At 45.9% G+C, this 27,783-nt stretch overlaps 1 protein-coding gene across 4 annotated transcripts; it reads left to right on the forward strand.

Moving 5' to 3' along the window:
* On the forward strand, positions 1-27,705 carry ZDHHC5 (zinc finger DHHC-type palmitoyltransferase 5). 4 transcript variants are annotated; one of them, XM_066251552.1, is made up of 12 exons: positions 1-222; positions 4,359-5,546; positions 12,699-12,820; positions 19,479-19,636; positions 20,909-21,081; positions 21,235-21,337; positions 22,184-22,275; positions 22,721-22,853; positions 23,318-23,441; positions 23,874-23,986; positions 24,763-25,622; positions 26,408-27,705. In XM_066251552.1, exons 2-12 carry the CDS (start codon positions 5,443-5,445, stop codon positions 26,571-26,573), a joined length of 2,148 nt encoding a protein of 715 aa, XP_066107649.1. In that variant the 5' UTR covers positions 1-222; positions 4,359-5,442; the 3' UTR covers positions 26,574-27,705. The 4 variants fall into 4 exon arrangements, with proteins under 4 accessions (XP_066107649.1, XP_066107650.1, XP_066107652.1 ...); XM_066251553.1 differs by lacking the exon at positions 1-222 and adding an exon at positions 292-443; XM_066251555.1 differs by lacking the exon at positions 1-222 and adding an exon at positions 600-622.
* The last annotated feature ends 78 nt before the right edge of the window (positions 27,706-27,783 follow it).

The following is a 27,783-nucleotide window of genomic DNA, read 5'->3' on the forward strand; positions in this document are numbered from 1 at the left end:
CCCGGGACAGGCAGCCAATGGGGACGCTGGGAGGGTTCGAGACCCGGCACTGAGGGCAACGGCCGCGCGCCGGCTGGAAGACGAGCGTCGCCGAGCGGGAGCGCGCGGAGCAGGGCGGGCGTGGAGCGTGCGGGGGCCGCGCGCTGCCTCCCAGAGGCCGGACGGCACTGCCGAGAGGCGGCAGCGGTAACGACGGCGGTGGTGACGGGAACCGCGCCGGGGGTGAGTACCCGGGACACCGGCCCCTGCGGAACCGGAAGTGCGGGGCCAGTGAGGTGGGAGGGGAGAGTGACCTCTAGGGAAGGGGGACCGAGGAGGGGGAGGTGGCTTGAGGCCCCATTCCTCCTCCGGGCCGGGTCATCCAACTGCGGCGGGACCCGTGGGCCCCGGAAACGGACGACGAGTCGAGGCCGGGGATCCACGGCCGTCTGTTTTCAGAACGGGTTAGTGCCGGCCCCCGGTCTTTGCTCGGGACCCCGGCGCCCCTCGGCGTCTGGCACCCAGCCGCCGCCCCTTCCGCCCCCGACCCTGCGCCGCCGGGCTCCGCAGTGCCCCGCAGCCCCGGTGGGCCCTGTCGCCGCGGAGTCCGTCTTCTCAGTCTCAGCCCGCTCTGCCCCATACGGTAATTCTCTTTGCCCCAGCTCCGGGGTGGGGACAGGGTGCTCTTCCCTTTTACCTCCCTGCGTTTCGGGTCCCTCGCCTCACTCTGCTGTTACTTATTTTGGCTCAAGTCTCATCCTGTTACCTGTTCTCTCCCATCCGTCAGCTTCCTTAACCCCACCAGCCGCTGCTCCATGCGTTTTAGTACTTTATACTTTTTACAAGTGGAGCTCGGATGTTTGCCAGAATCTTACATATAGGGATCTCTTTGTAGGAGAGGGAGGTGGAAGATCTTTACCCACTTGGCCGGATGAAAACACTGAAATGAGAAGAAAGTGACTTAAAAGTTATGAAAGGAGGTGTAGGATCAGATATGTTATACTGTAACCCTTTTTATGCCTTGGATTATTGACTTCCTGATGAATGCCATCTTGTCTAGGTTGATGTTATATTTATATCCCTATTTTGTTTTTTACCCCAGTATCCCTCTGTACTGTATCAAATCTCTTCACAGTACTCATTATCTCCCATTCTTCAGAACTCACCTAATGCTTGCAAGAATTATATAAATATATCCGTATACTTTGCTACTTCAGTAGGTGATGATGATACCCATATTCAACTTCCACCAATAAATTTTAATTTAAAAAAATTTTTATTTATTGATTTTAGAGAGAGAGGGAGAGAGAAACATTGGTTTTTTCCTGTATGTGCCCTGATCGTGGGTAAAACCCATAACCTTTGCGTTACCAATATCTGGACATGTGGGTTATTCCTTGCTACCTTGATTACTTTGTATCCAGATTTACTATGTTGTACTATTACATCTTTTTATTTCAACAAACAATACTTGTGTTTTTAGTGGTACTGTTCATATCCATTCACCTCTTTAAGGAGGTCCTTGTTGTATACCCTTATTAAAGCACCATACATGCTCTAGTTTGTTACATATATACATATTTCCATTCCTTAGATTACTCTGTGCCTGTGTCATACACATGCTTGTACACCTTTCTCATACTGATGTGGATCCAGACTGCTGGCTTTGATGAAACACACTCACCTGCAGTCTTATCCTTACTATCCACATCACATCCTTCTGCCAAGACCTGGTAGGTCTTATTATTCCCACTACATTCAGGGTATGCCTTATCCCTTCTAACGTATATCCCCCAGACACCTCAGGTGCTGATCTCTTTTGTTTATCAGTATCATACTCTAAAAATTGCACGACCTTTTGTTTATTTATCTTTAAAAAGATTTTATTTATTGACTTATTAGAGAGGAGAGAGAAAGAGAGAAAGAGAAAAGGGGTGGGGGAGGAGCAGGAAGCATCAACTGGTAGTAGTTACTTCTCCTATGTGTCTTGACCAGGCAAGCCCAGGGTTTTGAACCAGCGACCTCAGCGTTCCAGGTCCAAACTCTTTATCCACTGCGCCAGGATAGGTCAGGTTGCATGCCCTTTGATGATCCTGTATTACTGTGCAAGTATTAGCTCATGTGACTGTTTTCCTGTTAGGAAATATAATCTGGAAAAATATAAGCAGTGCAATTTTCCATTTTCTTTTAATCTTTGGGGTTTTGAAAGTTTAATACTACTGTCTACAGATCAAGAATTTGCTGCTTATTGTCAACAAAGTTACTTGGACCTACATTCAGAAGGTTAGGATTTGATTCCTATGGGAAGTGGAGAGTTAAAATAGTCATACAATTAAGAACTAGAAAGGATTTATATTTTTTAGGATGTTAACATTGTAATCTCTCGGTGTTACTTTGTTCTAATATTGCTGTTCGGCCCCCTAACACGCTGTTTTTTTAAAGAGACAATGCATCTTTAGAAGGAGGGTTCCTTTGCCCTCCATTCCACAGGTAAGAGAGGAAATGATAAATTCAGAGCACATTTGTATTTCATTATTCAAATCTTCCGATATTTTAATCTTTGTCTTTGGTATTAAGAGAAATACTAAGATCACTAGGTATGATAATACTCTTATTTTAAAATTTGAACAAGTAGAAAATTGGTCTGTAGATTTTAAGTTGTCATCACTGGACAGGTGGTAGAGTGGATAGGAAAGGTAGAAAGGGTTCAGTTGGCAAAGGGGCACACAAACTGGGCTCTGAACTTGACTGCTCTAGTGATTCAGTGGAATAGCCTCAGGCATTTTCTAGCCTTCAATTTTACAGGGTGGGATAAGGGACTCTGTCACACATAATGTGAGTTAAGTGCTTTGAGATCACTAGATGAAAAGCATCCTATAAAATCCAAAGTGCTAGTGTTGTTTTGCTACTACCATCAACAGAAATAATTGTTACTTTTAATCATATCGGGGAAGGTGGGGCTCTGTTGGCTTCTAATAGACCAGTGTAGAATAAAAAGAACGGTTGAATTGAGAAGGACCAGCCTCTAGGGTTGACTCCGTTTTTCATAGAGGGCATCCTCACCCTTCAGTGTAAAAAAAGAACCTTTCTCCTGTTATGTGTTACTCCAGAAGACCAAAAATTCAGCCTCCACCTCGTCAGGGTTATAACTAAGAAGCATAGAGGGATGAGAGAGAGACACACACAGAAAGGAAATGAGACTTACTGTCCTAATTTTGAGGTTATTTTTCCTCTTTTTCATTGTAGCAGTAAGTACTCTTTGTCTAAAGAGCAGTCTCTTTTCTAGGAGTGCTGTGCCCTTGTTTGTTTTTAGATGTTGATACTTGTTACTATCTGTGTCAGGTGAGATGGGCCCCTTACAAGAAGTAGTTCTTTAGTGACCTTAGGCCAGGTGAAGCCATATTCTTCTCTTTGCCATATGAACAGCACTCAGAAGAAGGGAAGATTCTTGGCTCATTGTCCTCCTAATTAAGATCCCCTCTTATAGGTTAAGTGAACTGGAAACTAATCTTTCAAAGGGCACTTTTTTTTTTTTTTTTTTTTCATTTTTCTGAAGCTGGAAACAGGGAGAGACAGTCAGACAGACTCCCGCATGCGCCCCACCGGGATCCACCCGGCACGCCCACCAGGGGCGGTGCTCTGCCCCCCAGGGGGCGATGCTCTGCCCATCCTGGGCATCGCCATATTGCGACCAGAGCCACTCTAGCGCCTGAGGCAGAGGCCACAGAGCCATGCCCAGCGCCCGGGCCATCTTTGCTCCAATGGAGCCTTGGCTGCGGGAGGGGAAGAGAGAGACAGAGAGGAAAGCGCGGCGGAGGGGTGGAGAAGCAAATGGGCGCCTCTCCTATGTGCCCTGGCCGGGAATCGAACCCGGGTCCTCCGCACGCTAGGCCGACGCTCTACCGCTGAGCCAACCGGCCAGGGCTCAAAGGGCACTTTTTAACGGTGGCCTATGGGGTTTTAGCCTTGATATTCTTAAGAAATACCCTGAAAGCCTGACCAGGCTGTGGTGCAGTGGATAGAACGTCGGACTGGGATGCAGAGGACCCAGGTTCGAGACCCCGAGTACCCAGGTTTGAGACCCCGAGGTTGCCAGCTTGAGCGCGGGCTCATATGGTTTGAGCAGAAGCCCACCAACTTGAACCCAAGGTCGCTGGCTCCAGCAAGGGGCTACTCGGTTTGCTGAAGGCCGCGGTCAAGGCACATACGAGAAAGCAATCAGTGAAAAACGAATGATTGATGCTTCTCATCTCTGTCTGTCTGTCTGTCCTTGTCAGTCCCTCTCTCTGTCTCTGTAAAAATAAATAAATAAAGAAAGAAAGAAAAAGAAATACCCTGAAAGAATTTCTGTGATAATGATACATACTTTTTCTTTCCAGGTGAGGCACTGTAACCCAGTTGAACTCTGCATTCAGACAGCCCAAGATTGAAGATGAAAGATCAGACATTTGAGTAACCTAGAGACGGACCTCTGTGCAACTTTGCTTTCATCAACAGTAACCTTTAAAAAGTATAGAGTGGAATTGATTTCTCCATCTTATTTTGCTTATTGGGAAGAACATGGCCTCAGGGATTTTATGTTTCCCTTCAGTTTTGCATGAACTCTTTAGGAAACGGAACCCTTAGGGGGCTTGCGAATAAGAAGAGATTGAAGACAGACAAGCTTGCGCGCGCGCTCTCTCTCTCTCTCTCTCTCTCTCTGTTTCCCTCCCCTTTGAAGAAGAGGATTTACAACTCAATCTTGTAACAGCTGCTGCCCAGCTTTAGCCATCAAGAGAAAATAAATAAAATTAAAGCATTGCCAGACTACCAGCCCCGAAGTCAAGGTGTGGGAGTGGCGGCATTGTGGAAGCTGCCTGAAGGAGACAAGGACTGCAGCAGAAACAGCTTCTCTTTAGAGGGAAGGGGCCCTGGGCTTCTGGATTCAAATAGAAACACAAGGCACACCTTCTGTGTGCAGCTCATATTTTGTGGAAGCGTGGTAGTCGTGGAGGTACTACAGTATCTCTTCAGAAGAATCTTCCCTTGTTCTGCCCTACCCTGGCATTCTCCCCTCCTTTCCTTTTGAAGACTTCTCTCCACCCATGAGCTGTCCCTTGAGCTGTCTGACTGCCTCTGTTCTCTACCTGCGACCGTTTGCATGTGGACAGCCTGCTGTGGGTCTCCCGTTTTTAAACTGTACAGGCTGTGTTTCTTAACCTTGCCTTCTGCCTCGTCCTGTGGAGGTGGTTAATCACCGTTTGGAGTCACCTTTCCCCCTCCCATGTGCTTTCTTTCGTTTGAGATCTTTTGACCTTTGCTTTTATTTGGGAGGGGGAAGGGTGCGAATTTAAAGTTTTCTCTTTCTCTGGTGTCCTCTGTGCGCTTATTCCCGCTGTTGCCCTCATCCCGTTTTCTGGTCTGTTCTGCCGTTGTGTGGGCCTGGGCTATGCGGCAGGGCAGCTCTCCCATCAGACCTCCACCATGCCCGCAGAGTCTGGAAAGAGGTTCAAACCCAGCAAGTATGTTCCGGTCTCAGCAGCCGCCATCTTCTTAGTGGGAGCCACGACCCTCTTCTTTGCCTTCACGTGAGTTTTCTCCCAGCAGTGGTACTTCGGGAGCATTCCTGGGGGGTGATGGGGTATTTTTCTCTCTAGAGTTTTGCTTTCAAAGCCAAGTAACTAGGTGTTGGATGTCTGATAGAGCTAAATCCAGATCCCAGAGACATGGTAGGAGGAGTAGGGAAAGCCTATCCTCTCAGCCTTGTTATAAATTTCACTCCATTGAATCCTCTGTCTTTCCCTGCCTCCCTCTGGAATCACAGATGTTCATATTGTCCTACTCAGCTCCATCATTAGCTGATCCTGAACTAGGAAGGAAGTGGGAGGAAACCGCCGGAGAGGCTTGAAGCAGCTTAGGCAATCAGAGAAAAGAGAACTAGACTAGATGAAAGGTTTCTCAGATAGCTGTGCCTTTTCCCCTGGATGTCTGAAGCTAACATTTAAGACTGTGGGACTGAGAGTGCTGGAAAACTTTAGAATTGATTTAGAAGATATACCAGTGAGAGAGTTTTGGCTTTACTGTTACTTGGGAAGTGAAGGCAAGTTTTATTTATCTAGGAAATCCTAGGTTTCCTTTGTATTAATTCCTGCTGAAGGGTCCTATTAGGAAAAGCAGTTGGTGTTTAAAGATTTCCCACTTAGGATATTCTGACTTCATTTGTCTGCTTGTTGTTGACAGAGACTGGATGATTTATTCTTTCCCCTTCCCCTGTGTTTTAGCTGTCAACCACCTGGCAAGCATCTTTGCTGTTACCTGTTTGTAAATTAACATGTACCAGCCTTCTGAGCCTTAAACTGTCTAGTCACTGAATTGGTGTTCTAGCTGTAGCTCTTGGAACAGTGAGAGCATGGGTAGATTTTTATGGGAAGTTCACTTGTGGTTCAGGCTTAACCTACTGGTGAGTTGCTGTAGAGCAATGGGAGGGTGTTGGAAAGAGGAAGAAAATGAAGTGGTAGGGAATGAATGCAGTTTGGACTCATTGAAGGATGAATAAATTAGGAATTTCTGGGGTGGGGCAGTTACTATTAGGGGGAGAAATAGCAAACAGGAATTAAATCTGAGAAAAGAGAGAGGGAAACCCCCCAAATTGAGTTTATGCCAAAAGGAATTCTAAAAAATGTGGGTCAGCAAAGTAATAGTGAAGTTTTGTATTTAGTTTCTAGGTAAGGAAAAGACCTATTATCTAAGCTAAGAGCATCATCCTACTCTCCCCTTTCTCTGGTTAGAAGTCATGGGCTCCTTGGCCCCAGCTCCCCAACCTGAACATAACCTGCAGAATTCCTCATGGATCTAGAGCGGTGCTGCCCTTCTCTGCCCTTGATAATCTTGTCTCTGGCTTAAATTCAGCATGTTTGGTGTTCTGTCCTTCTTCGTGCATTGACTACCAGTAGGGAGGGGTGAATCTTAGTGTCAGACTTGTTTTGGTTTCAGCTGTTGTGGCCAGTAAGTAGAATCAACATTTAGCCACAGACATTTATACGAGACCTTAGTATCCTTGTAGCCGTTGTGGTGCTGTGTCAGGGAGGATGTATACAAGACCACTTTGACACCCTCAGACCTGCTTATTGGGGAGGTTCTATTTTCCTTCAAGGGGCAGAGCCTTGGGGAAGTTGGAAATTCAGGGGACTAAGTGGTTTCTCTCTTTCAACCCAGTCTGTTCTTGAGGTAGGGCAGGCAGAACCCTTGCTTTAATTTGCTGATCTGGAACAGTGCAGTGCTTGGCTGGTTATACCAGTTTCGCCACACATTGTCCTGACATAGGCATTTTCTCAACTGATAGTTGAAGCTATTTAACCTACTTTTACATTCCCTGGTGCCAGAAAAATAGGAGCTCTTCTTATTTTATGGTCTCTCAGTCGAGGAAAAAGCACTTTGGAGGGCCACATTGTCTATTTGGAATGACGGCCTCAAATCCCAAGTTAGCTGCCTTAGGCCATAGAGTTCCCCTTGGCCTTTTCCGCTGGTCCAGTTTCTGGGCTCTTGTCCTCCCTTAGGGCCTCCCTGTCCACCTGTGGAGACACAGACACCGCTTTATCTTACTGTGACCCTCTGAAGTCTTCACCTCCTCTCCATCCAACCATAGCAGTTCCTCTACAGGCACGGATCTGGGCTGAGGTGCCACTCTTCTGAAAAACTGGTCGCCCACACTTTCTATCCCTTTTGAGGTTCAGTACCTTGGAGAACCCCCTCTTGAAAACTGTATACAATTTAGAAAATAATATATGATTTCAAATAGAGAGATAAGAGGAGGGCTGTCTTTGAACCAGCTTTTATTTGGGGCCCTAAATCTGTCACTTTCTGTCATCCTGCTCTTCTCTTCGCTAGGCTACAACTATCTGTTCTTATATCTGCATCTACCCTGGTGAGAATTACTTTGGGACCTAGAGGACTGTGAGTAGGAGGAAGAGTCCCTTTCAATTGGCAGATGTAATTAGTGGAGGCATACAGGCTTCAACCAATTAGGTGTAATTGCCCGCCATGTTTCTTTATCAAGTAGAGAAAGCTGTGAACAGAAATTATCAGTTGGGCTTGGTCATCAAAACATGATGTTCCTGCCCTGGCTAGATAGCTTGGCTGGTTAGAGCATTGTCCTGAAGTGCAGAGTTTGCAGGTTCAATCCCTGGTCAGGGCACATACAGGACCAGATTGATGTTTCTGTCTCTTTCTCACGCTCCCTCTCTTTAAAATCAATAAAATAAACATTAAAAAAAAAAATGGTGTTCTACCCCAGAAAAGCTTGAGTAGAGCAGTTGAGGTCTGCCTTCTGGAAATCTACCCCCCCCCCCCCCATTCATTGAATTTATTCACTACTTAAAACTAAGCTGGTGAATTACTGGGGATCATGTCTTAATTCTTTCCTCCTTTTCTATTTGGGAAGGAGAGTATCTGCCAAAGTAACCCTCCCACTCCATTTAGGCATTAGACTTTGCATTTAAGAGAATGTGCCTGGCTCCACTCTGTCTTTGTTTAGCCTCCTTTTGTGATTGGCAAGGGGCAGTGCTAGGTAGAAGGAATAGGCACTTTGAAGGGGTCAGGAGACTGGTTTTGGTAGAGCCTGTTAGACTTTGTTGACCTGTTTCTTCCTCTATATAATGAGGAAGTTGACCTAGAGCAGTTTATTTAAGCAGCATGACCCTTTCTTCAAATGAGGTCTTATTTGGAACCCCAGTACATGAAATATCAGATTAGAACTGTCTGGTTCAAGTCAGGCTGGTGCGTAGAGAGGCCCAGCCGCTTGGTGTCCCGTCCCCACTTTGTTTTCCTGGGACCCTTGAGACCTTTTTAGGGCACCTGGTAGTACCATTTGAAATAACTCACTGAGCTGTATCCCCTAAAGTTTCCTTGAACTGTGGGCAGAGCCAACCAGTGTCTCGTTTTGTTTATTTTTAAAGTCAGTAGGGAGGGCATAGGGTAAATCTGCTGCAGGTGATCCTCTGCAGGAAGGGTGAGATTCAGGGCTGTGCAGAAATCTGTGCTGGTCATTCCAGCGTCTGACCCATGGGGGAGCTTCTTTCAGTTTCTGCCTCTGGTCCCTCCCAACCCCTTTACCCCAGGGAGTTGGGCAACCTGAGCGATTCTCCCTCTGGTCTTTTTTTCATGGCTGCGGTGATGCTAGGACCTGATGTGAATGAATGGGAGTGGTCTCGTGATTTACGGCATTAATTGAGCAGTGGTGGTTTCTTTTCCTTCCCACATTGTTTTCTCATCCAGGAATGAGTGCCCAGGTCCTATGTCTTGCACTGAGCTACTTGAGTCCGGCTAACAGATACACCACAAATGAAGTGTTTAAGAGAAACTCACCCACCTTTAAGGGGAGAAATTGTTTTTCTGGAATCTTGAGGATCCCCAGGGGCAGGAAGTGGGGTATTCGTTCCAGCCTTTCCTCATTAACAAGGAACACCAGCCATACACTCAAAACTATGTGCTAGGCATGGGTGGAATGTGTAGACTGTTCTTTAGGAGCGGAGTGCCTATGTTTCAAGTGCTCTTGAGTCCCCAGTATCTCAGATGGGGAAGTGGAATTGAGGATGAGGGTGGAGCTGCAATGATAATTGATGATGATGGTAATGGTGATTGTGTGTGTGTATCTTCCAGCCAGCGAATGCTCAGTATTAAGCCAGCTGGTTTAAAAAGAATTCTAGGATATTTTCAGACATCGTCTCCTTCATTCTCATATCTGTATTTTGTAGTTGAAGTAGCAAACTTGGAGAGGTTTCTGTGGCTTACCTAAGGCTACCTAGCAAAATATTGATTGAGAGAGGATTAAAGTCCAAAGCTTCTTGACTCCTGCTTTGTTTTTCGTACCAGAAATTGAACCATTTTTAATAGAAAGAATTAGGGCTAGAAGACAGATTTTCCGAGAGTATAGGTATGAAACCCATTCTCCCCATTTTTGTTTGGCTTGAAAACAGCAGGGCTGAATGGGTGGGCAGAAGAACCTGTTCTTTCTGGGATGGTATAGCTCTGGGAGTTTCATCAGTGAGTCAGTCAGCCAGCCTTCCAGGCTACAGCCACTCCCTCTGCTTTGGAGCTCTGTGATTATTGCTGGGGGGTAAGAACGAGCCCCAACAGCTCTCAGCTCAGGCCTCATCTCCTTCCATCAAAGGCAACAGATTCAAACAGGCTACTTGGGGTGGTCACCTAGGAATTTGGCCAAATACTATAGCAACAGCAAGCTTCTCCCTGAGCCACACAATGGGATACAGCAGGAACAGGCTCTGCTCATACTTGCCTGTCCTTGATAGGGTGTTCCCTCAGCTCGAGTGTGCGGGTTGGAAGCAGTGGGTCCCTGATTTGGACCTAGGAGCAAATACTCCCTGTGCAGCTATTTGTTTCGTTTCTAGAAACTGCCACTCTGGGCCAGGCTTTATTTTGGCAACAGATACTGGAACTTGATTCTCGGATTTCATACTTCAACTGGGATGAGTTGATATCAAGAAGGTAGTAGGGGTAAAGTCAGTTATCCACGGGTAGGTGTTCGGCAGGATACAGAAGAGATTTTATGATTTTCTTTGGAAATGCAGAAACTGAAGAAAGATTGGGGTCAGAAAGCTTGGCATTTGGTTCTGTGAAGGGGCTGATGTCTCATCATTCACAGTAGCCACAATGGCCAGTTCTAGGAATGAGACTTTTAAATCATGGTACCTCAGTGTTCTAAGGATTTAATTTCTTTTCCCCTTCCCCTTCTAATTATCCTCCTCTCAGGCTGTAGGAGTCAAGTGAGTCACCCTTTCTCCTCTTCCTCAGGAGGAAATTGAGGTGGCAGCTAAGTACGAGGGAGGGGCTCTGACCTGGATGACTGGTTTTCAGTTTCTCTCCCTCCCTCCTGAGGAGCCGAGGAAGTCGGGCTTTAGGTGGAGCTGTGTACGGACTCTTCCTTTTTGCTTGTAGTTCACCCCAAACTCTGCCAAGGTAGGGAGACATCTTTTCTGAACCAAAGAAACCCCAGAGGAAGAAGCTTTTCTAGGAGACTTAGATAGAATAAACTCAGAACTATGAAGGAAATCAGTGCCCTTTGAAATCAATGCCTTTATTGTAGCTTCATTATCTTCCAATTTTATGTACTGACCCATCAGGAGAAGCAGAGAGTTGATATTTACTACCTAAAAAGTTTTGCATGTAATATTTACTTAACTTTTTTAAATGATGGCTAAATGGAAACTGAATAAATAGATGGTGGTGGTCGACTTGAGAGATGCTCTGTGAAAATCACTTTTTTTTTTTTTTTAACAGAGACAGAGTCAGAGAGAGGGACAGACAGACAGGAACGGAGAGATGAGAAGCATCAGTCATTAGTTTTTTGTTGTGCATTGCAACACCTTAGTTGTTCATTGATTGCTTTCTCATACGTGCCTTACCTCGGGCCTTCAGCAGACCGAGTAACCCCTTGCTCGAGCCAGCGACCTTGGGTCCAAGCTGGTGAGCTTTTGCTCAAACCAGATGAGCTCTCGCTCAAGCTGGTGACCTTGGGGTCTCAAACCTGGGTCTTCCGCATCCCAGCCCAATGCTCTATCCACTGTACCACCGCCAGGTCAGGCAATCACTTTTGTCTCTTGTCAGTGGTTTATTTATATCATTAAAGAGCTCAATTCCTGCGAACTGTCTTGAATCACTATTTAGGGCTGTGCCTTTTGTTTCGGTGGAGACAGAGGACTGCTCTGGGTGAATTCTCCAGACTCATGCTGGCTTGTTCTCCACACTCCTCCTCCTGTTCCTTCAGGGAACTCTTCCTTTCCTTCTGACTGGTCTAGATAAAGGGGACAAAGACAGATGCTGTCCTAATTCTGGAGATTAAGTTCTCAGCCACAAAGCAGATCAGGGTATTTAGCCACTGTCTTGTAAGTTCTTCCTGAGCTGAGGCAGGGGAGAGGGCGTGGGCACTAGGAAGAGCAAGCAGCACATCTGTGTTCTGAGACCTCCAGCTCCCAGGGAGAGGAAGAGCACCTGCAGCAGTCCTGCTGGACTCCAGGCCCTACGGCAGTTGAGCGTAAACTTGGCCTAAGGCACAGTTTTCTTTTTGGTCCAAAAAAAGTTACCTAAAGCATATGTCTTGATTGGGACCCTGTGGAATACAGGATGCATATGCCCATTCATATCTAGGGGTTGTAGGTTTTCTTCCCCTGTTTTCACAGTGAGAACTAGCCTCTAGCTGAATAAAAGTCAAAACTCTCTGATGGAAGAAACTTCAGGCAGTTGAGAGCCGTTCAAAGCCAGAGCAAGTGGGAGCCAGAGAGGCAGGTGGTGTCCCATGCTCTGGGCCAATGTACGGGTCACTGGGGCATGGCTGGGAGCCAGAAGCCTTCGGGCTGCTCCAGAGAAGGGAGTGTCGCTGGTATCAGTTACATACTCGGTCCCTAACTCTTGTGCTGTGTTAAAAAGGAAATCAGAGCAGATTTTAAAACCTGTGGAAACATCCACCAGGGAAGAAAGAATCTGAAGAACACAGGCCTTAGTGCAAGGGGTCATGGTAGGAGAGATTCAGTCTTGTACCTTGATCTAAAGTCAGCATTTTTGTGGGCTCCTAGACCCTTTGGTTGGGAAGGATAAGGTAATTTGCGACAGTGAAGGTGAACTACACAAGATTTAAATAGTATGTGAGCTGAATCTTTATAGATACTTATATGATTGGTGTCCAGAGTATTAGAGGCAGCCCCTCATTTTCTGTCTTATCTGTGCAGCTGTCCAGGACTGAGCCTCTCTGTGTCACCTGCAGTGCCCATCTACAATGCAATTGTGTTTCTCTTTGTGCTGGCCAACTTCAGCATGGCCACCTTCATGGACCCGGGGATTTTCCCTCGAGGTAAGATTTTCCTCTTCCTTTTGGAAGCTCTTTCCTACCTTTGAAAGAGAATGATATTTGGACATACATGTTGGATCATGGGCCTTAAGAGTCCTAGGGTTTGGAATACTTTTATAGTCTGTTGATGAAACGCAGGTCTGGGCCTTCAGCACTATGTCATTACTTTAGCCATGCGATTCACTTTGAATTAGCTCTTTGATTTTCAGTGATCTGTTCAGCAGAAATAATATAGGTTAGGCATTATTGCTAGGCACGGTGATGTCTAAGGTGCATTAGACGGGTATAACAGTGTGATACAAACTGTAATGGAGGCACGAACAAGAGTCTGTGAAACTGTAGAAAAGTGCACTAATATTTGCCCAGATAAATTGGGAAATGCTGCTGAAGGTAGGTAGGAAAGACCTTACCAGGTAGAGAATGGAAGAGAAGGGCATTCTAGGCAGAAGCTTGGAGCCATGAAACACTGAACTCAGTGGGGTGGAAGGCAGAGTACATGGTGAGGCCAGAAGAGGCTCAAGAGAGACCCAGAGCCAAATTGTGGAAGACTTTTTATGTGCTAAAGTCAATAGATTTTCTTCCTTTGGACAGCAAGAGGTCTTTTACTGGGGGAATCACAGGACCAGATTTCATTTTATAAAAATAACTTGTAAGGATGTACCGATACCATTTGGGAGGCTATGGGAATAATGCAGGTCAGAGGAGAACTTGACTTTAAGGCTGGATTTACCGATTTTTCTGAAGTAGACTCAACAGAATTTTTCATGACCAATTGCATATTGGGAGAAGTGAGAGTGAAGGAATTGTTTAGGGTAGTTCCAAGGTTCCCAACTTGGGAGATAAGTTTGATGCTAATTTTATAAACCAAGAAACGAGTTATAGGAAAGTTGAGCAAGTTTGGAGGGAAGATAGCACATCTCAGACATGTTGAATTTGAGATATAAATGGGTCGTTTAGGTAGAGTTACAATGTGCAATTGAGTCATGAGACTCAGGGACAAGGTCTGCAGATCTTCAGCCATGTGGTATTCGAAGCAGTGGGAGTAAGATATCTGGAGCAAGTGGAATGAGATTAGGAAAGAACCAAGGTCAGTCCTGACCAGCACTGACACTTTAGTAAGGGAGCAGAGGAGAAGGAGGAGCCGTTGAAGAGGGATTGAGCAAGAAAGGTTTTAGTAGAAGGAGAAACTGGACAAAGTGTGAACTAAGGCAAGTTCATGAAGTAGGTGATGTTTGGCAGTATCAGAAAATAGATCCAATAGTATGAAGACTCAGAACTGCCATTGTTTTGGTAACTAAGAAGTTAGCGGTCTAGCCCTGGCTGGGTCGCCCAGTTGGAGCATCGTCTCAATACACCAAGGTTGTGGGTTTGGTCTCTGGTCGGGGCACATTCTTCAACCGATGAATGCATAAAAATAGGTGGAACAACAGATTGATGTCTCTCTCTTTCTCTCCTTCTCTCTCTAAAATCAATAAATAAGAAAGGAAAGAGGGAGAGGAAGGAAGGAAAAGAAGGAAAGAAAGGAAGGAAGGTAGGTAGGTGGGTGCACGTGTGTTCTCGCTGTGGCTGGGTAGCTCAGTTGGTGAGAACTGTTGTGGGTATATAAAAGAACCAATCTAGTGGATGCATAAATAAGTGGAACAACAAATTGATGATTCTCTCTCCCTCTCTCTCTCAGATCAATTTTATTTTTTTTATTTTTTTATTTTATTTTTTTAATTTTTATTATTTTTTTTTATTTTTTTACAGAGACAGAGAGTCAGAGTGAGGGATAGACAGGGACAGATAGACAGGAATGGAGAGATGAGAAGCATCAATCATTAGTTTTTTGTTGCGCATTGCGACATCTTAGTTGTTCATTGATTGCTCTCTCATATGTGCCTTGACCGCAGGCCTTCAGCAGACCAAGTAACCCCTTGCTTGAGCCAGAGACCTTGGGTCCAAGCTGGTGAGCTTTTTGCTCAAACCAGATGAGCCTGCGCTCAAGCTGGTGACCTCGGGGTCTCGAACCTGGGTCCTCAGCATCCCAGTCCGATGCTCTATCCACTGCGCCACCGCCTGGTCAGGCTCTCAGATCAATTTTAAAAAACTTAAACTAGTGATCTGAATAAGAAAACTTTTAGTAGTATATTTATATATGTATGTGGGAGAGATATAGTTAATGACGTAAGTTGTAATGGACTGGAAAGCAGTGAATAGGAAATGAGGAAGAAGAGTCAATGAGTAGTATGATGACTCTTTCAAGAAGTAAAGCGAAGAAGGCAAAAGAAAATATCTTATGGGAAGAGGGTGTTTTCTGTTTTTTGGGGTTTTTTCCATGTTATTTTACGATGCGGAAGACTTGAGCATGCCGGTAGCCTGAGGAGCTGGAACCCGAGAAGAGGGAGACAGACATGGAAGAAGGGGCAGTGAAGGGTAGGAAGGAGCCCTTTCTCAGGCACGGTGGAGGGTTTTGCATGCAGAAGCAGAAGGCTGTTTCGGGGACAGGAGGTGAGAGTAAGAACTGTCATTAGCAGAAGAAGAGGTAGAAAGAAATTGATGAAGAGATGTGAAGTTGTAAGGTTGAGACAGTTGGGATTGGGATAGCAACTTTGGTAAGATAAGGTTTTTCTGAAATTCACTGCTCAAAAAAAGCCTGTGTCACAGTGCTTCATTTGTGACTTCTGTTTCAGAGATCAGGTGAATGAAATGAACTTTAACAAGTAAGGCTGTTTTAATGAGCCTTTAGTGTTTTTCATCAAATATTTATGTATATCAGCAATTTCTTAACCGGTGTGCTGCAGCACATTGTTGTGCCAAAGCAGTTTTTTTTTGTTTGTTTGTTTGTTTTTTTTTACAGAGACAGTCAGAGAGAGGGATAGATAGGGGTAGGAAGGGAGAGAAATGAGAAGCATCAATTCTTTGTTGTGGCACCTTTGTTATTCATTGATCGCTTTCTCATATGTGCTTTGACCGGGAGACTATAGCAGATCTAGTGACTTCTTGCTCAATCCAGTGACTTTGGGCTCAAGCTAGCAAGCGACCTTAGGCTTCAAGCCAGCAACCTTTGGACTCAAGTCAGTGGCCATGGGGTCATGTCTAGGATCCCATGCTCAAGCCAGTGACCCTGCGCTCAAGCTGGATGAACCCACGCTCAAGCTGGTTGGTCACCTGGGGGGTTTGAAAGTGGATCCTCAGTGTCCCAGTCCTATGCACCATCCACTGCGTCACTGCCTGGTTGGGCTTTTTTTTTTTTTTTTTTTCCTTAAAGATCAGGTCAGGTGGTACTGTGTGTTTTAAAAATGCATTAGAATGCCTGACCAGGCAGTGGCGCAGTGGATGGAGCGTTGGACTGGGATGCAGAAGACCCAGGTTCGAGACCCCGAGGTCGCCAGCGTGAGCGCGGGCTCATCTGGTTTGAGCCAAGCTCACCAGCTTGGACCCAAGGTCGCTGGCTCCAGCAAGGAGTTACTCGGTCTGCTGAAGGCCCCTGGTCAAGGCACATATGAGAAAGCAATCAATGAACAACTAAGTGCCACAACGAAAAACTAATGATTGATGCTTCTCATCTCTCTCCGTTCCTGTCTGTCCCTATCTATCCCTTTCTCTGACTCTCTCTCTGTCTCTGTAAAAAAAACAAAAACAAAAACAAAACAAAACAAAAAAAATGCATTAGAAGCGTTGCCTGACCAGGCGGTGGCACAGTGGATAGAACATCGGATCTGAATGCAGAGGACCCAGGTTCCAGACCCCGAGGTCGCCAGCTTGAGCGTGGGCTCATCTGGTTTGAGCAAAGCTCACCAGCTTGGACCCAAGGTTGCTGACTTGAGCAAGGGGTTACTCGGTCTACTGAAGGCCCATGGTCAAGGCACATATGAGAAAGCAATCAATGAACAACTAAGGCAGAGGTCGGGAACCTATGGCTTGTGAGCCAGATGTGGCTCTTTTGATGGCTGCATCTGGCTTGCAGACAAATCATTTTTTTCTTCTTTTTTTTTTCCAGAGTCAGAGAGAGGGATAGATAGGGACAGACAGACAGACATGGAGAGAGATGAGAAGCATCAATCATTAGTTTTTCGTTTTGACACCTTAGTTGTTCATTGATTGCTTTCTCCTATGTGCCTTGACCGTGGGGCTACAGCAGACCGAATAACCCCTTGCTCTAGCCAGTGACCTTGGGTCCAAGCTGGTGAGCTTTGCTCAAACCAGATGAGCCCGCGCTCAAGCTGGCAACCTTGGGGTCTCGAACCTGGGTCCTCTGCATCCAAGTCCGACGCTCTATCCACTGCACCACCTCCTGTTCAGGCAGCGCTTCTAATGCATTTTTAAAACATGCAGTACCACCTGACCTGTGGTGGTGCAGTGGAGTGTAGACCTGGAATGCTGAGGTTGCTGGTTTGAAACCCTGGACTTGTCAGGTTAAGGCACATACGATAAGCAACTGTGAATGATGCTTCCTGCTTTCCCCTCATGCCTTTCTCTGTCCTCTATCTTAAATAAAAAAAAAATCAATAAGTAAAATCTTCAAAACAAAACATGCAATACCTATTTAGTCAGGGGTACTAACTTCTGTTACCTTATAGACTATCAAATGAGAAAAAGACAACTGCCAACAGAACTATAGCTGTCTGGTGTGAATGAGTCAAAATTATACCTTTTTTGTTTGTTGGATCAGCATTTTAGTAATTAGTTTATGTGTGCCATGAGATGATAAAGTTTGAAAGTCGCTGTTGTATATGGAAGGCATTATGGTCATTTGAGAGGATCTTTTGCAAAGGGTCCCTGCTTCACTAGTGGGGTAGCTCAATTGGTTAGCGTGTCGCCCTGATACGCCAAGGTTGTGGGTTTGATCTTCAGTCGTGGCACATAACAATAATCAACCAATTAATGCGTAATTAAGTAGAAGATAAATTGATGTTTTTCTCCCTCTCCCCCTTCACCCACCCATCCCCTTTCTTCCCCCCACTTATTTCCTCTAAAATCCATAAATTAAAAAAAATTAAAAATAAATAAAAGGTTCTTGCTTTCAAATAGTTCAGTCTAGAAGAGAAGATAGAAAAGGTATTTATGTAAGTATACTGTGTTAAATTATAAGAGTAATCAAAACACTACGAACTACTTTAGAAAGAAAATGCTCAGTTCTGGTAGATGATAGTGTGGAAGGATCAGAAACTTCAAAATAAGTAGCATTTGAATTTTTTTCAATAAAGCCCTTTTTAAAAATGTAAAGATTTCAATAAAGAGTGACTATTCATTATATAGAAAGTATAAATAGAGAAATCTCACCTATAATTTTATAGCCTAGAGATAACTACTACTTACTTCTTCTCAGTGTTTTGGAGACTATAATTACAATATAATAAATAAGTGTGATTGTGTTTAGTTTTATTGTTATTCTGAAGGTGGTATTTTTTGTTTGTATAGTTCTTTTTAAAAATTTTTATTTATTGGTTTTAGTGAGAGAGAGAGGGAGGGAGAGAGGCGAAAGACAGGAACATCGAGCTGTTCCTCTATGTGCCCTGACCAAGGAATCAAACCAGCTATCTCTGCGCTTCAGGATGATGCTCTAACCAACTAAGCTGTCCAGCCAGGGCTGTACATTTCTTTACTATGCATTTATTTTCACTTATATTGTAAGCATTTCTTCAGGTCAGTAAAATTAGAAACTTAATTTTTAACCCCTACACTGTCACTTAATTTTTCCTTCCTACATGTATTTTTTTCTAGATTAATAATAAAAAATAAAAATTGTACACTGTAGGTAAGAGGGTAAATTATGTCTTTTTTTTGTGGCTGAGACAGAGTCAGAGAGAGGGACAGACTGACAGGAAGGGAGAGAGATGAGAAACATCAATTCTTTTTTGCAGCTCCTTAGTTGTTCATTGATTGATTTCTTATATATGCCTTGACAGGGGGAGGGGGAGGGGGCTACAGCAGACCTAGTGACCCTCTGCTCAAGCCAGCGACCTTAGGCTCAAGCTGGTGAGCCTTGCTCAAACCAGATGAGACCGTGCTCAAGCTGGCGACCTTGGGGTCTCGAACCTGGGTCCTCCACATTTCAGTCCAACGCTCTATCCACTGCGCCACCCACCTGGTCAGGCAAATTATGTCCTATAAGTTTCAAAGTAGCATGGTGGGTTTTTGATAACTGGAAATTGAAATGGTATTCAGTGAAAGAAAATGTCTTGAGTCAAGAAACTACCAAAATACAAATGGATATGAAATTAATAGAGTAGGGAAGATCTTTTGGGCAAGGGCTTTGTGCATAGGAAGGAAGGTTGATGTTAGATCCTCTCTTGGATTTATTCTTATAGTTCGGTCATGCTCTTATAGATCTGGAACTATTATGCAAACTCATATATATGTGCTCTGATATGTAAATTATTTCTTTAAGTTACATTCATAATATGTAACCAAGAACATCAGTGTACCCATGTGACAGCCACCTCTGAGCTCTGTTCTCTTGAACCCCTTTTCCCAGTGCAGAGTAAATTGCTTCCTCATCTCTTTTCCCAGAATGTTGTATACAGAGTTGATCTCACAGGACTAGAGTTACATGTTGCTTGTCTCTCCCCTATTAGTTTGAATTCCTTGAAGGCAGAGGCCATATTTTAAATATTACTCCATCCCTGGTGCTTAGCACAGTTCTGGCACAGTTGTTTAATTGACTTCCTCTCTGCAGCTGAGGAGGATGAAGACAAGGAGGATGATTTCCGAGCTCCTCTTTACAAAACAGTGGAAATCAAGGGCATCCAGGTGCGCATGAAATGGTGTGCGACCTGCCGCTTCTACCGTCCTCCTCGATGTTCCCACTGCAGCGTCTGTGACAATTGTGTGGAGGTAAGAACCCTGAGCTACCATCTTCCTCCTCAAAGAGGCAGAATCGGGTCCTGTGCATGAAATGCAGTTGTGGTTGGCTACCTGGGCTGTCTGTTCTAGCTCTCTTAAATAAAAGTGTTAGCAGGGCTTGACCAGTGGTGGTGTGGTGAATAGAGGTCGCCAGCTTGAGTGTGGATCATCAGCATGATCCTGTGGTCGCTGGCTTGAGCCCAAAGGTCACTGGCTTGAAGCCCAAGGTTGCTGGCTTGAGGCTAAGGTCACTGGCTTGAGCACAAAGGATCACTGGCTTGCCTGTGACCTCCCACTGCCCCCCGTCAAGGCACGTAGGAAAAGCAATCAGTGAACTGAAGTGCTGCAACTATGAGTTCATGCTTCTCATCTCTCTCCCTTCCCGTCTTCCTGCTCCCTCCAGAAAAGTGTTAGCAAGGATGTACACACTAGAGGTAGAGCGTGAACATTCTGTTACAGGAAGGACCCCAAGTGGCCATAGGCTTTCCCGGCACTTAGAGTAACCCTTTGAGCAGTACGAGTGAATGTTCATGTACATCCTCGTGCCTCCTGACCATCCAGAGTACGACTGTACATGTGTAAGGCAACATTAAAGAAGGCAAATTTATGTTCTTGTTTCCATAAATTAGTTATCAAACAAACATGATTTTAAGAAAATAAAACTGGAACTGGAACTAATTTCATTTTTTGGAAAAATACTCCCAGGGGTCAGCGAGCATGAAAAAACCTCACTAGTCAAAGGGTTAATAGCTCTAGCATTCCTTCTCTTGGCTCATCCTTTTTGTTGTCTGTCCTGTGTGTTACCTCTGTGCCTACAACATCATGCTGTTGCATTCAAATTTTAGTTCTATTTCTCTTCCTGTCCTGCATCCCTTGCTCTTATTTTTGACTTTTTTTCAGTCAGTTTTCATGTAGTTGTAAGCATTTGCCTGCCAGATTTTCCTTCCAAGCCTCTTTTCTCATGAATCTTGATATTTTTGCAAGTCTCTGACATTGTTCCCTTTTAGAGTTCCTTGGTCTCATAGGATAAACTTTGAGAAGCAGTCTTGGCCTTTGATCATCAACCTCTGGACGGTCTTCCGTACAGACGGTTAGAGCAGGATAAACTGCATGAGCCTGTTTTTAATTTTGCAACTAAATAATGAACATGATCACAGATGACTAAAACAACACTGACATTCTGCCATTGCTTGTCTTCTTGACAGCAAAGTGATGTAGTGCTGTGGTCCAAGGATGCCTCTCAGTCTCTCCTTTTGCCCTTAGGAATTCGATCATCACTGCCCCTGGGTGAACAACTGTATTGGGCGCCGGAACTACCGTTATTTCTTCCTCTTCCTCCTTTCCCTGACAGCACACATTATGGGTGTGTTTGGCTTTGGCCTCCTTTATGTCCTCTACCACATGGAGGATCTCTCAGGGGTCCGCACGGCTGTCACGTATCCTTCAAGGCTTGTGAGTTGTGGAATTGGGAGGGGGAGGAATGGGGAAGGTTGAATCTTGTGGTAGTGAGGTTCAAGGGAAGATGGCTGCAGTGTGGGCTGGGAAGGTGAGATTACCTTGCTCTGTTCTCCTTGACTTTTTGGCTTCAGAATGGCAGTGATGTGTGTGGCTGGCTTATTCTTCATCCCTGTAGCTGGCCTCACGGGATTTCACGTGGTGCTGGTGGCCAGGGGACGCACAACCAATGAGCAGGTACGGGAAGAGTGGTGGGAGACCCCTGCAGAACGAGGCGTGTGTCTCTTAGCCCTCGCTGAGTGTGGACCCTGTTTCCACAAGTGGCATCTAAAGACTTTTTTTGTGAGGAGGTGTCCAACTTTCTCATGTAAGCATGAGAGCGGAGGCCATCTCTTAGTTAACATTTACAGAATACCCACTTATACTGACAGTTTGGGCTCTGAGCTTAGAGAAACTTAATAAAAGACTGGGCCAGCCCTGGCCAGAGAGCTCCATCAGAGCATTGGCCTGAAGCACAGAGGTTGCTGGTTAGATCCCGGGCATGGCACATACAGGAATGGATTGATGATGTTTCTCTTTCTCTCTCTCTCTCTTTCTCTCTGCCCCCCCCCTAAAATCAATAAATTAAGAAAAAAAAAGACTGGGCCAGCCCCAAGAAGCTTATAGTGCTGCTTAGACAATTATTTTCATGCATATAATAATAGCTAACTTTACTTGCTTGCTCTTTTGTATATAATTTTAGTATTTAATAGTTAGCTACTTATTCCATCCCCATTTTACATGAGGAAACTGATGTTTAGAGTGAGATAGCTGTTGGGGAAGACCTAGGATTTGATCTAAGGACCTTAAAACTGCTGCGTGTCCCAAATGGATATTTAAAATTTTTTTTTTCTCACTTAACAAAGTTAACTAGCATTGTCATTCTTAGCCATCACAGTATAAGCCGCTGGTGGCAGGATTGTGTTTTCACTCATTTTTAACTATCTCCTACATAGTGAATACACAGTAGTTTGTCATTGGTTTGTGTTTTGGTCCTTGGAAGTCAGCGTCCTGTTTGAATGGCCTGGCCCTTCTCTCCTCTAGGTTACGGGTAAGTTCCGGGGAGGTGTGAACCCCTTCACCAACGGCTGCTGTAACAATGTCAGCCGTGTGCTCTGCAGTTCTCCAGCACCCAGGTACGCCTGCCCTCTGGTCTGCTCTTCTTCTTCTGTCAGAACTGTGGGGTCTGTTTGGGGCTTCTCGTACCAGGGAGGTCTGGTGGGAGGACTGCCTCGAGGAAGGAGTCTCAGGGGCTCTTAGAACGGGGTGTCTGCATGGGAGAGACGTGCCATCCTTTAGCAGGCTGTGAGTTCCGCTGACACTCGTCAGGTATTCTGGTTCCTCTCCTCTGCTAAGGGTGGGATTTTACTCCAGATTGCCTTGAGCTAAGTATCTGTCCAGAGGCCTGGTCTTGCTGCAGTTCTTCCTGGAATCAAATCAGTTCAGTGCTGATGTCTTCACTGGCCTGGTAGAACTGTTTTTCTTGGGAAAAAATGTTTTACACAAGGTAGACAACCAGTAGATATGGTAGAATGAATGAATGAATGAATGAATGAAAGCCCTTTTATTCTTAACACTCAGGTATTTGGGGAGACCAAAGAAAGAGAAGACCATTGTCATCAGACCTCCCTTCCTTCGACCGGAAGTGTCAGATGGGCAGGTAACTGTGAAGATCATGGACAATGGCATCCAGGGAGAGCTGAGGAGAAGCAAGGTGAGGAATTTAGGGGAGCAAACCTAGGTTACTTGGAGAGACTCACTCATGGCAAAGAGATAGAAACACGCTTTTTAGTTTACATCTCTCATAGTATTTATCGCTTATTGCTTTGTGTTAAAATTACTTAAATACATATCTCTTTCCTCCGTTAGACTAACTTCACTAACATTAGAAATTGCATCCATTCATTTCCATGTCTTCATAGGACTTAACGTGGTAGCTTGCAGGTGGTTGGTGCTCTAGAAATAGTTATGAAAATGAACAAATAAGCGACAGGATTAAACCCTTTTTTGAGAACTTGTCTTTATTCGGTACCATTCTCTGACTGATTCTTGTTCCTTGTCTTCTAGTCCCAGTGTAGAAATACATGATGACTGACTCTCCAACACCCGTTACCAGTTTAATACTTTGAGTCGCCTAATGCCCAGTTCTCCAAATCTCATTTTCCCTCCTTTTTCCAGTCTAAGGGGAGCTTGGAGATTACGGAGAGCCAGTCTGCAGATGCTGAGCCTCCACCTCCTCCTAAGCCGGACCTGAGCCGTTACACAGGGCTACGAACACACCTCAGCCTGGCTACTAATGAGGGTAAGGACGGTGGCAGTGTGGGCAGGTGACTGACTGCAGAGAAGGCAGACTGGGAAGGGCTAGGGGGTAACGCTTGTGTTGTGGTTGTGGCTGAGAACACCCAACAGGTGGCACTCGAGCCACTCCTTTGGAGTGGGATGCCACTAGGAGATGGGATGCCACTTAGCTATTGGCAGTGAATTGGACACGTATGGGGGAAACTGTCAGCTCTAGATAGACCAGAGAGCATCCTAGATGTGTTTGGTGCATTTTCTCATTCTGAGTTCTCAGCTAATGAAGTCTTTAGTCTTGATTTTAGTAAAATCATGTTCCCTGGACTTTTCCCTTTGCTGGGTATGTCTGTTCCTACCTTGTTCTCCCCTGTGTTTTAAGGAACTCTAGACAGGTTCAGAGCAGCTTATACAGTGGTGCCCCTGGCCCTTTTCCCTGCAGATAGCAGTCTCTTGGGCAAGGACAGCCCCCCCACCCCGACCATGTACAAGTATCGGCCAGGCTACAGTAGCAGCAGCACGTCGGCCGCCATGCCTCATTCTTCCAGCGCCAAGGTACGGAGTTGTCTCTAAGAAGTAGTTCTAATATACGCTAGCTGTTCTGGAAGAAAGAAGAGTGGGAGAGGGGAGGGAAGAGTCAGAGGGACAAAATGAAAATCAAAGGCATTTTACTAATTGTTGGTGTTAGATTGAATCTCCATGCTAGTGTGACTTCATTAAATGGGACAGTGTAACATATTTGATAAAAGCACTGATTAAATGTCATACCTGAGTTCAAAACCCATCATGGGTAAGTTACTTAATCTAAGTCTTACTTTCTGCATATTAAAATGTGGTATTGCCTGACCAGGCGGTGGCACAGTGGATAGAGCATCAGACTGGGATGTGGAAGGACCCAGGTTCGAGACCCCCGAGGTCACCAGCTTGAGCGCAGGCTCATCTGGTTTGAGCAAAGTTCACCAGCTTGGACCCAAGGTCACTGGCTCGAGCAAGGGGTTACTTGGTATCACGGTCAAGGCACATATGAGAAAGCAATCAATGAACAACTAAGGTGTGGCAACGAAAAACTGATGATTGATGCTTCTCATCTCTCTCTGTTCCTGTCTGTCCCTATCTATCCCTCTCTCTCTCTCTCTCTGTCTCTGGAAAAAAAAAGGGTATTTGTTACAACTCAGATTTGCTTTAGGGATTAAATAAACAAGATAATGCATGTGAATGTTAACAATGTTGGCATAGAACAGGTCCTGATTTTGACGGACTCCTTGGGCTCTGGGACCTAGCATCTGTCACACAAGGAGCAGCACTAAGAGCCTGCTTTACTTTCTCCCCAGCTGAGTCGTGGTGACAGCTTAAAGGAACCGACCTCCATTGCGGAGAGCAGCCGCCACCCCAGCTATCGCTCGGAGCCCAGCTTGGAGCCAGACAGCTTCCGGTCTCCCACTTTCGGCAAAAGTTTTCACTTTGATCCACTGTCCAGTGGCTCACGTTCCTCCAGCCTCAAGTCGGCCCAGGGCACAGGGTTTGAGCTCGGCCAGCTGCAGTCCATCCGTTCAGAGGGCACAACCTCCACCTCCTATAAGAGCCTGGCCAACCAGACACGCAATGGAAGCCTGTCTTATGACAGCCTGCTCACTCCTTCAGACAGCCCTGATTTTGAGTCAGTGCAGGCAGGGCCTGAGCCAGACCCGCCTTTGGGCTATACCTCTCCCTTCCTGTCAGCCCGGCTGGCTCAGCAACGGGAAGCCGAGAGGCACTCCCATTTGGTGCCAACCGGCCCAGCACATCGAGAGCCCTCACCAGTCCGGTACGACAATCTGTCGCGCCATATTGTGGCCTCCCTCCAGGAACGAGAGAAGCTGCTACGCCAGTCACCCCCGCTCCCGGGCCGTGAGGAGGAGCCAGGCTTGGGGGACTCGGGCATACACTCGACACCAGGCTCTGGCCATGCCCCACGTACCAGTTCCTCCTCAGATGATTCAAAGAGATCACCCTTGGGCAAGACTCCACTGGGACGCCCAGTTGCCCCTCGTTTTGGCAAGCCAGATGGGCTACGGGGCCGGGGACTAGGGTCCCCTGAACCAGTCCCAGCTGCCCCATACTCGGGCCGATCTATGTCTTACAGCAGCCAAAAAGCCCCACCTGGCGTCTCTGAGACCGAGGAAGTGGCCTTGCAGCCGTTACTGACACCCAAGTAAGTATTAGTCCATCCTTGTCCTCAGTGGACTTAAAATTAGCATCCTGTCCTTGCAGAGGCGTCAGGGCTGCCCGAGCACATTCTAGTGCGTCACACGCACCTGGCTGTCCTGCTGGCGGCCAGCTCTTCATTTTCACTCTCTCCGGCTGCCTTGGGCAGCCCTGTTAAGAGACTGAAGTTTAATACTTTTTCTTTAGTCCTGTCTTCTAGAAAGTAATTTACACTTCTGAGTATAAATATACACAATAGCTGCTATTGAAGAGAAAGGAACAAAGAAGGAATCAGGCCTGTAACAATAAAACAAGGGAATGTTTGGGAAAGAAAGTATATATGCGCCTGACCAGGCGGTGGCGCAGTAGATAGTGTTGGCCTGGGACGCTGGCGACCCAGGTTCACAATCCTGAGGTTGCCGACTTGAGTGCAGGCTTATCTGGCTTGGGCATGGGGTTTGCCTGCTTGAGTGTGGGATCATAGACATGACCGCATGGTCGCTGGCTTGAGGCCAAATGTCACTGGCTCTGCTGGAGACCGCCCCCCATCAAGAAACATGAAAAAGCTATCAGTCAACTATGAGTTGACGTTTCTCATCTTCCTTCCTGTCTCTTTCCCTTTCTGTTTAAAAAAAAAACTATATGTGTACTAAGTACAAACCATTTAATTGTTCACACTAGAAAGTATATATGTAGAAAAGTACATCACTTATTTTTCTTTGAACTTTTTAAACTGTCTCCCTTTTCTGTTTTTGGTTCTACTCTCTGACACCTCTCCTCCTCTCTTCCCAGAGATGAAGTACAGCTCAAGACCGCTTACAGCAAATCCAACGGACAGCCCAAGAGTCTAGGCTCAGCATCCCCGGGCCCGGGCCAGCCACCTCTCAGTAGCCCCAGCAGGGGAGGAGTCAAGAAGGTGTCAGGAGTAGGTGGCACCACCTATGAGATCTCAGTGTGAGCCTTCAGCACCTCCCCTCACCCACACCTCTGCGCCTACACCAAAGGGCCCCAGGTGGCCACCTTCCTTTCCGCGAGGGGCTCCCCTCCCCTGCATGGACAGTTTTTACACTACCGATTCCGAGAGGATGAGGAGCATTTTATAAAGTGCAGTGGGGCTGGGGAGTCGGAGTTGGGGCCCTGAGACTGGGGTAGCAACCCCCTTTACCTTTTAAGACCTTCCCTTCCTTGACCCCTGGACCAGACTCAGTGGACATTTGTGCAATTGCTCGCCCTGGAGGGAACCAGATCATTTTTAAACCAGAAATAATTTTTTTTATTATTGTTACGGATTCTATTTTTTTCCTCTTCTGCGTTGCCAGGTGTGTGTGTACATATATATATATTATAAATATCAAAGAAATTATATATCTATCCTGGGATGGGAAAATGAGGGAGGGATCTGTTTAAGAAGGGGGATCTTACTCTTCCCGTTCCTCAGACCAGCAGGAAAAGAGGGGAGATGTGGATAGAAGTCTTCCTTTTCCCTAGGGTTCCCTCTGTCCGTTACCAATTAAGAAAACAGCACCTCGTTGTTGGTGCTGAGTGGTCAGGAAAGAACCTGTAGCGGCGAGTTTGAGGTCTTGGTCAGAGGAGGGAGAGGAGAGCTAGTTTTCTAGGCTCGCTGGCACTTAGTTTCCCCAGGAAAGGGGTCACAGCTCCATGACATTGGTGGTGGTGGTGGGGGGAGATCAGGAAAAGAGCTTGGCCAACCTTCACAAACAATTGGATAATCCCCTCTTCTTGGGGCAAAGAGTTAGGGTGGGCTTCTTCAACTAGCCCCTCAAAGCCTTTGCCCATCTCCCACAGTTAACATTTTTAAATACAAGGCCTGGAGAGAAGAATACAAAAAGCAATATTTTTCATCATGCCAAAAACGGGGTAGAGAGGAGGAGTGGCAGGCCTGGGCCCTCCGATTGTCCCTTGGGGGTTCCCCCTCAGCCCACCTCAGTATGGTGCTGGGTAGAGGGGATACCTGGGTTCTAACCTCTAAACAGGGGAGACCCCAGCCTCTAGATAGAGGCCCTTTTATTTTTTATTCTGATTAGCCATTTTAAAGCAACAAGGAATAAAAAGAAACCCTGATCTAACCAGCCCCCCGACTTGTGTTATTTTGTCTGGTTCAGGTAGGGTGATCTGGCGGGAGCTACAAAGAAAACCTGTGCCTCTCT

The sequence above is a fragment of the Saccopteryx bilineata genome, chromosome 1 (assembly GCF_036850765.1).
Source record: "Saccopteryx bilineata isolate mSacBil1 chromosome 1, mSacBil1_pri_phased_curated, whole genome shotgun sequence".
In the NCBI taxonomy this organism is placed as follows: Eukaryota; Metazoa; Chordata; class Mammalia; order Chiroptera; family Emballonuridae; genus Saccopteryx; species Saccopteryx bilineata.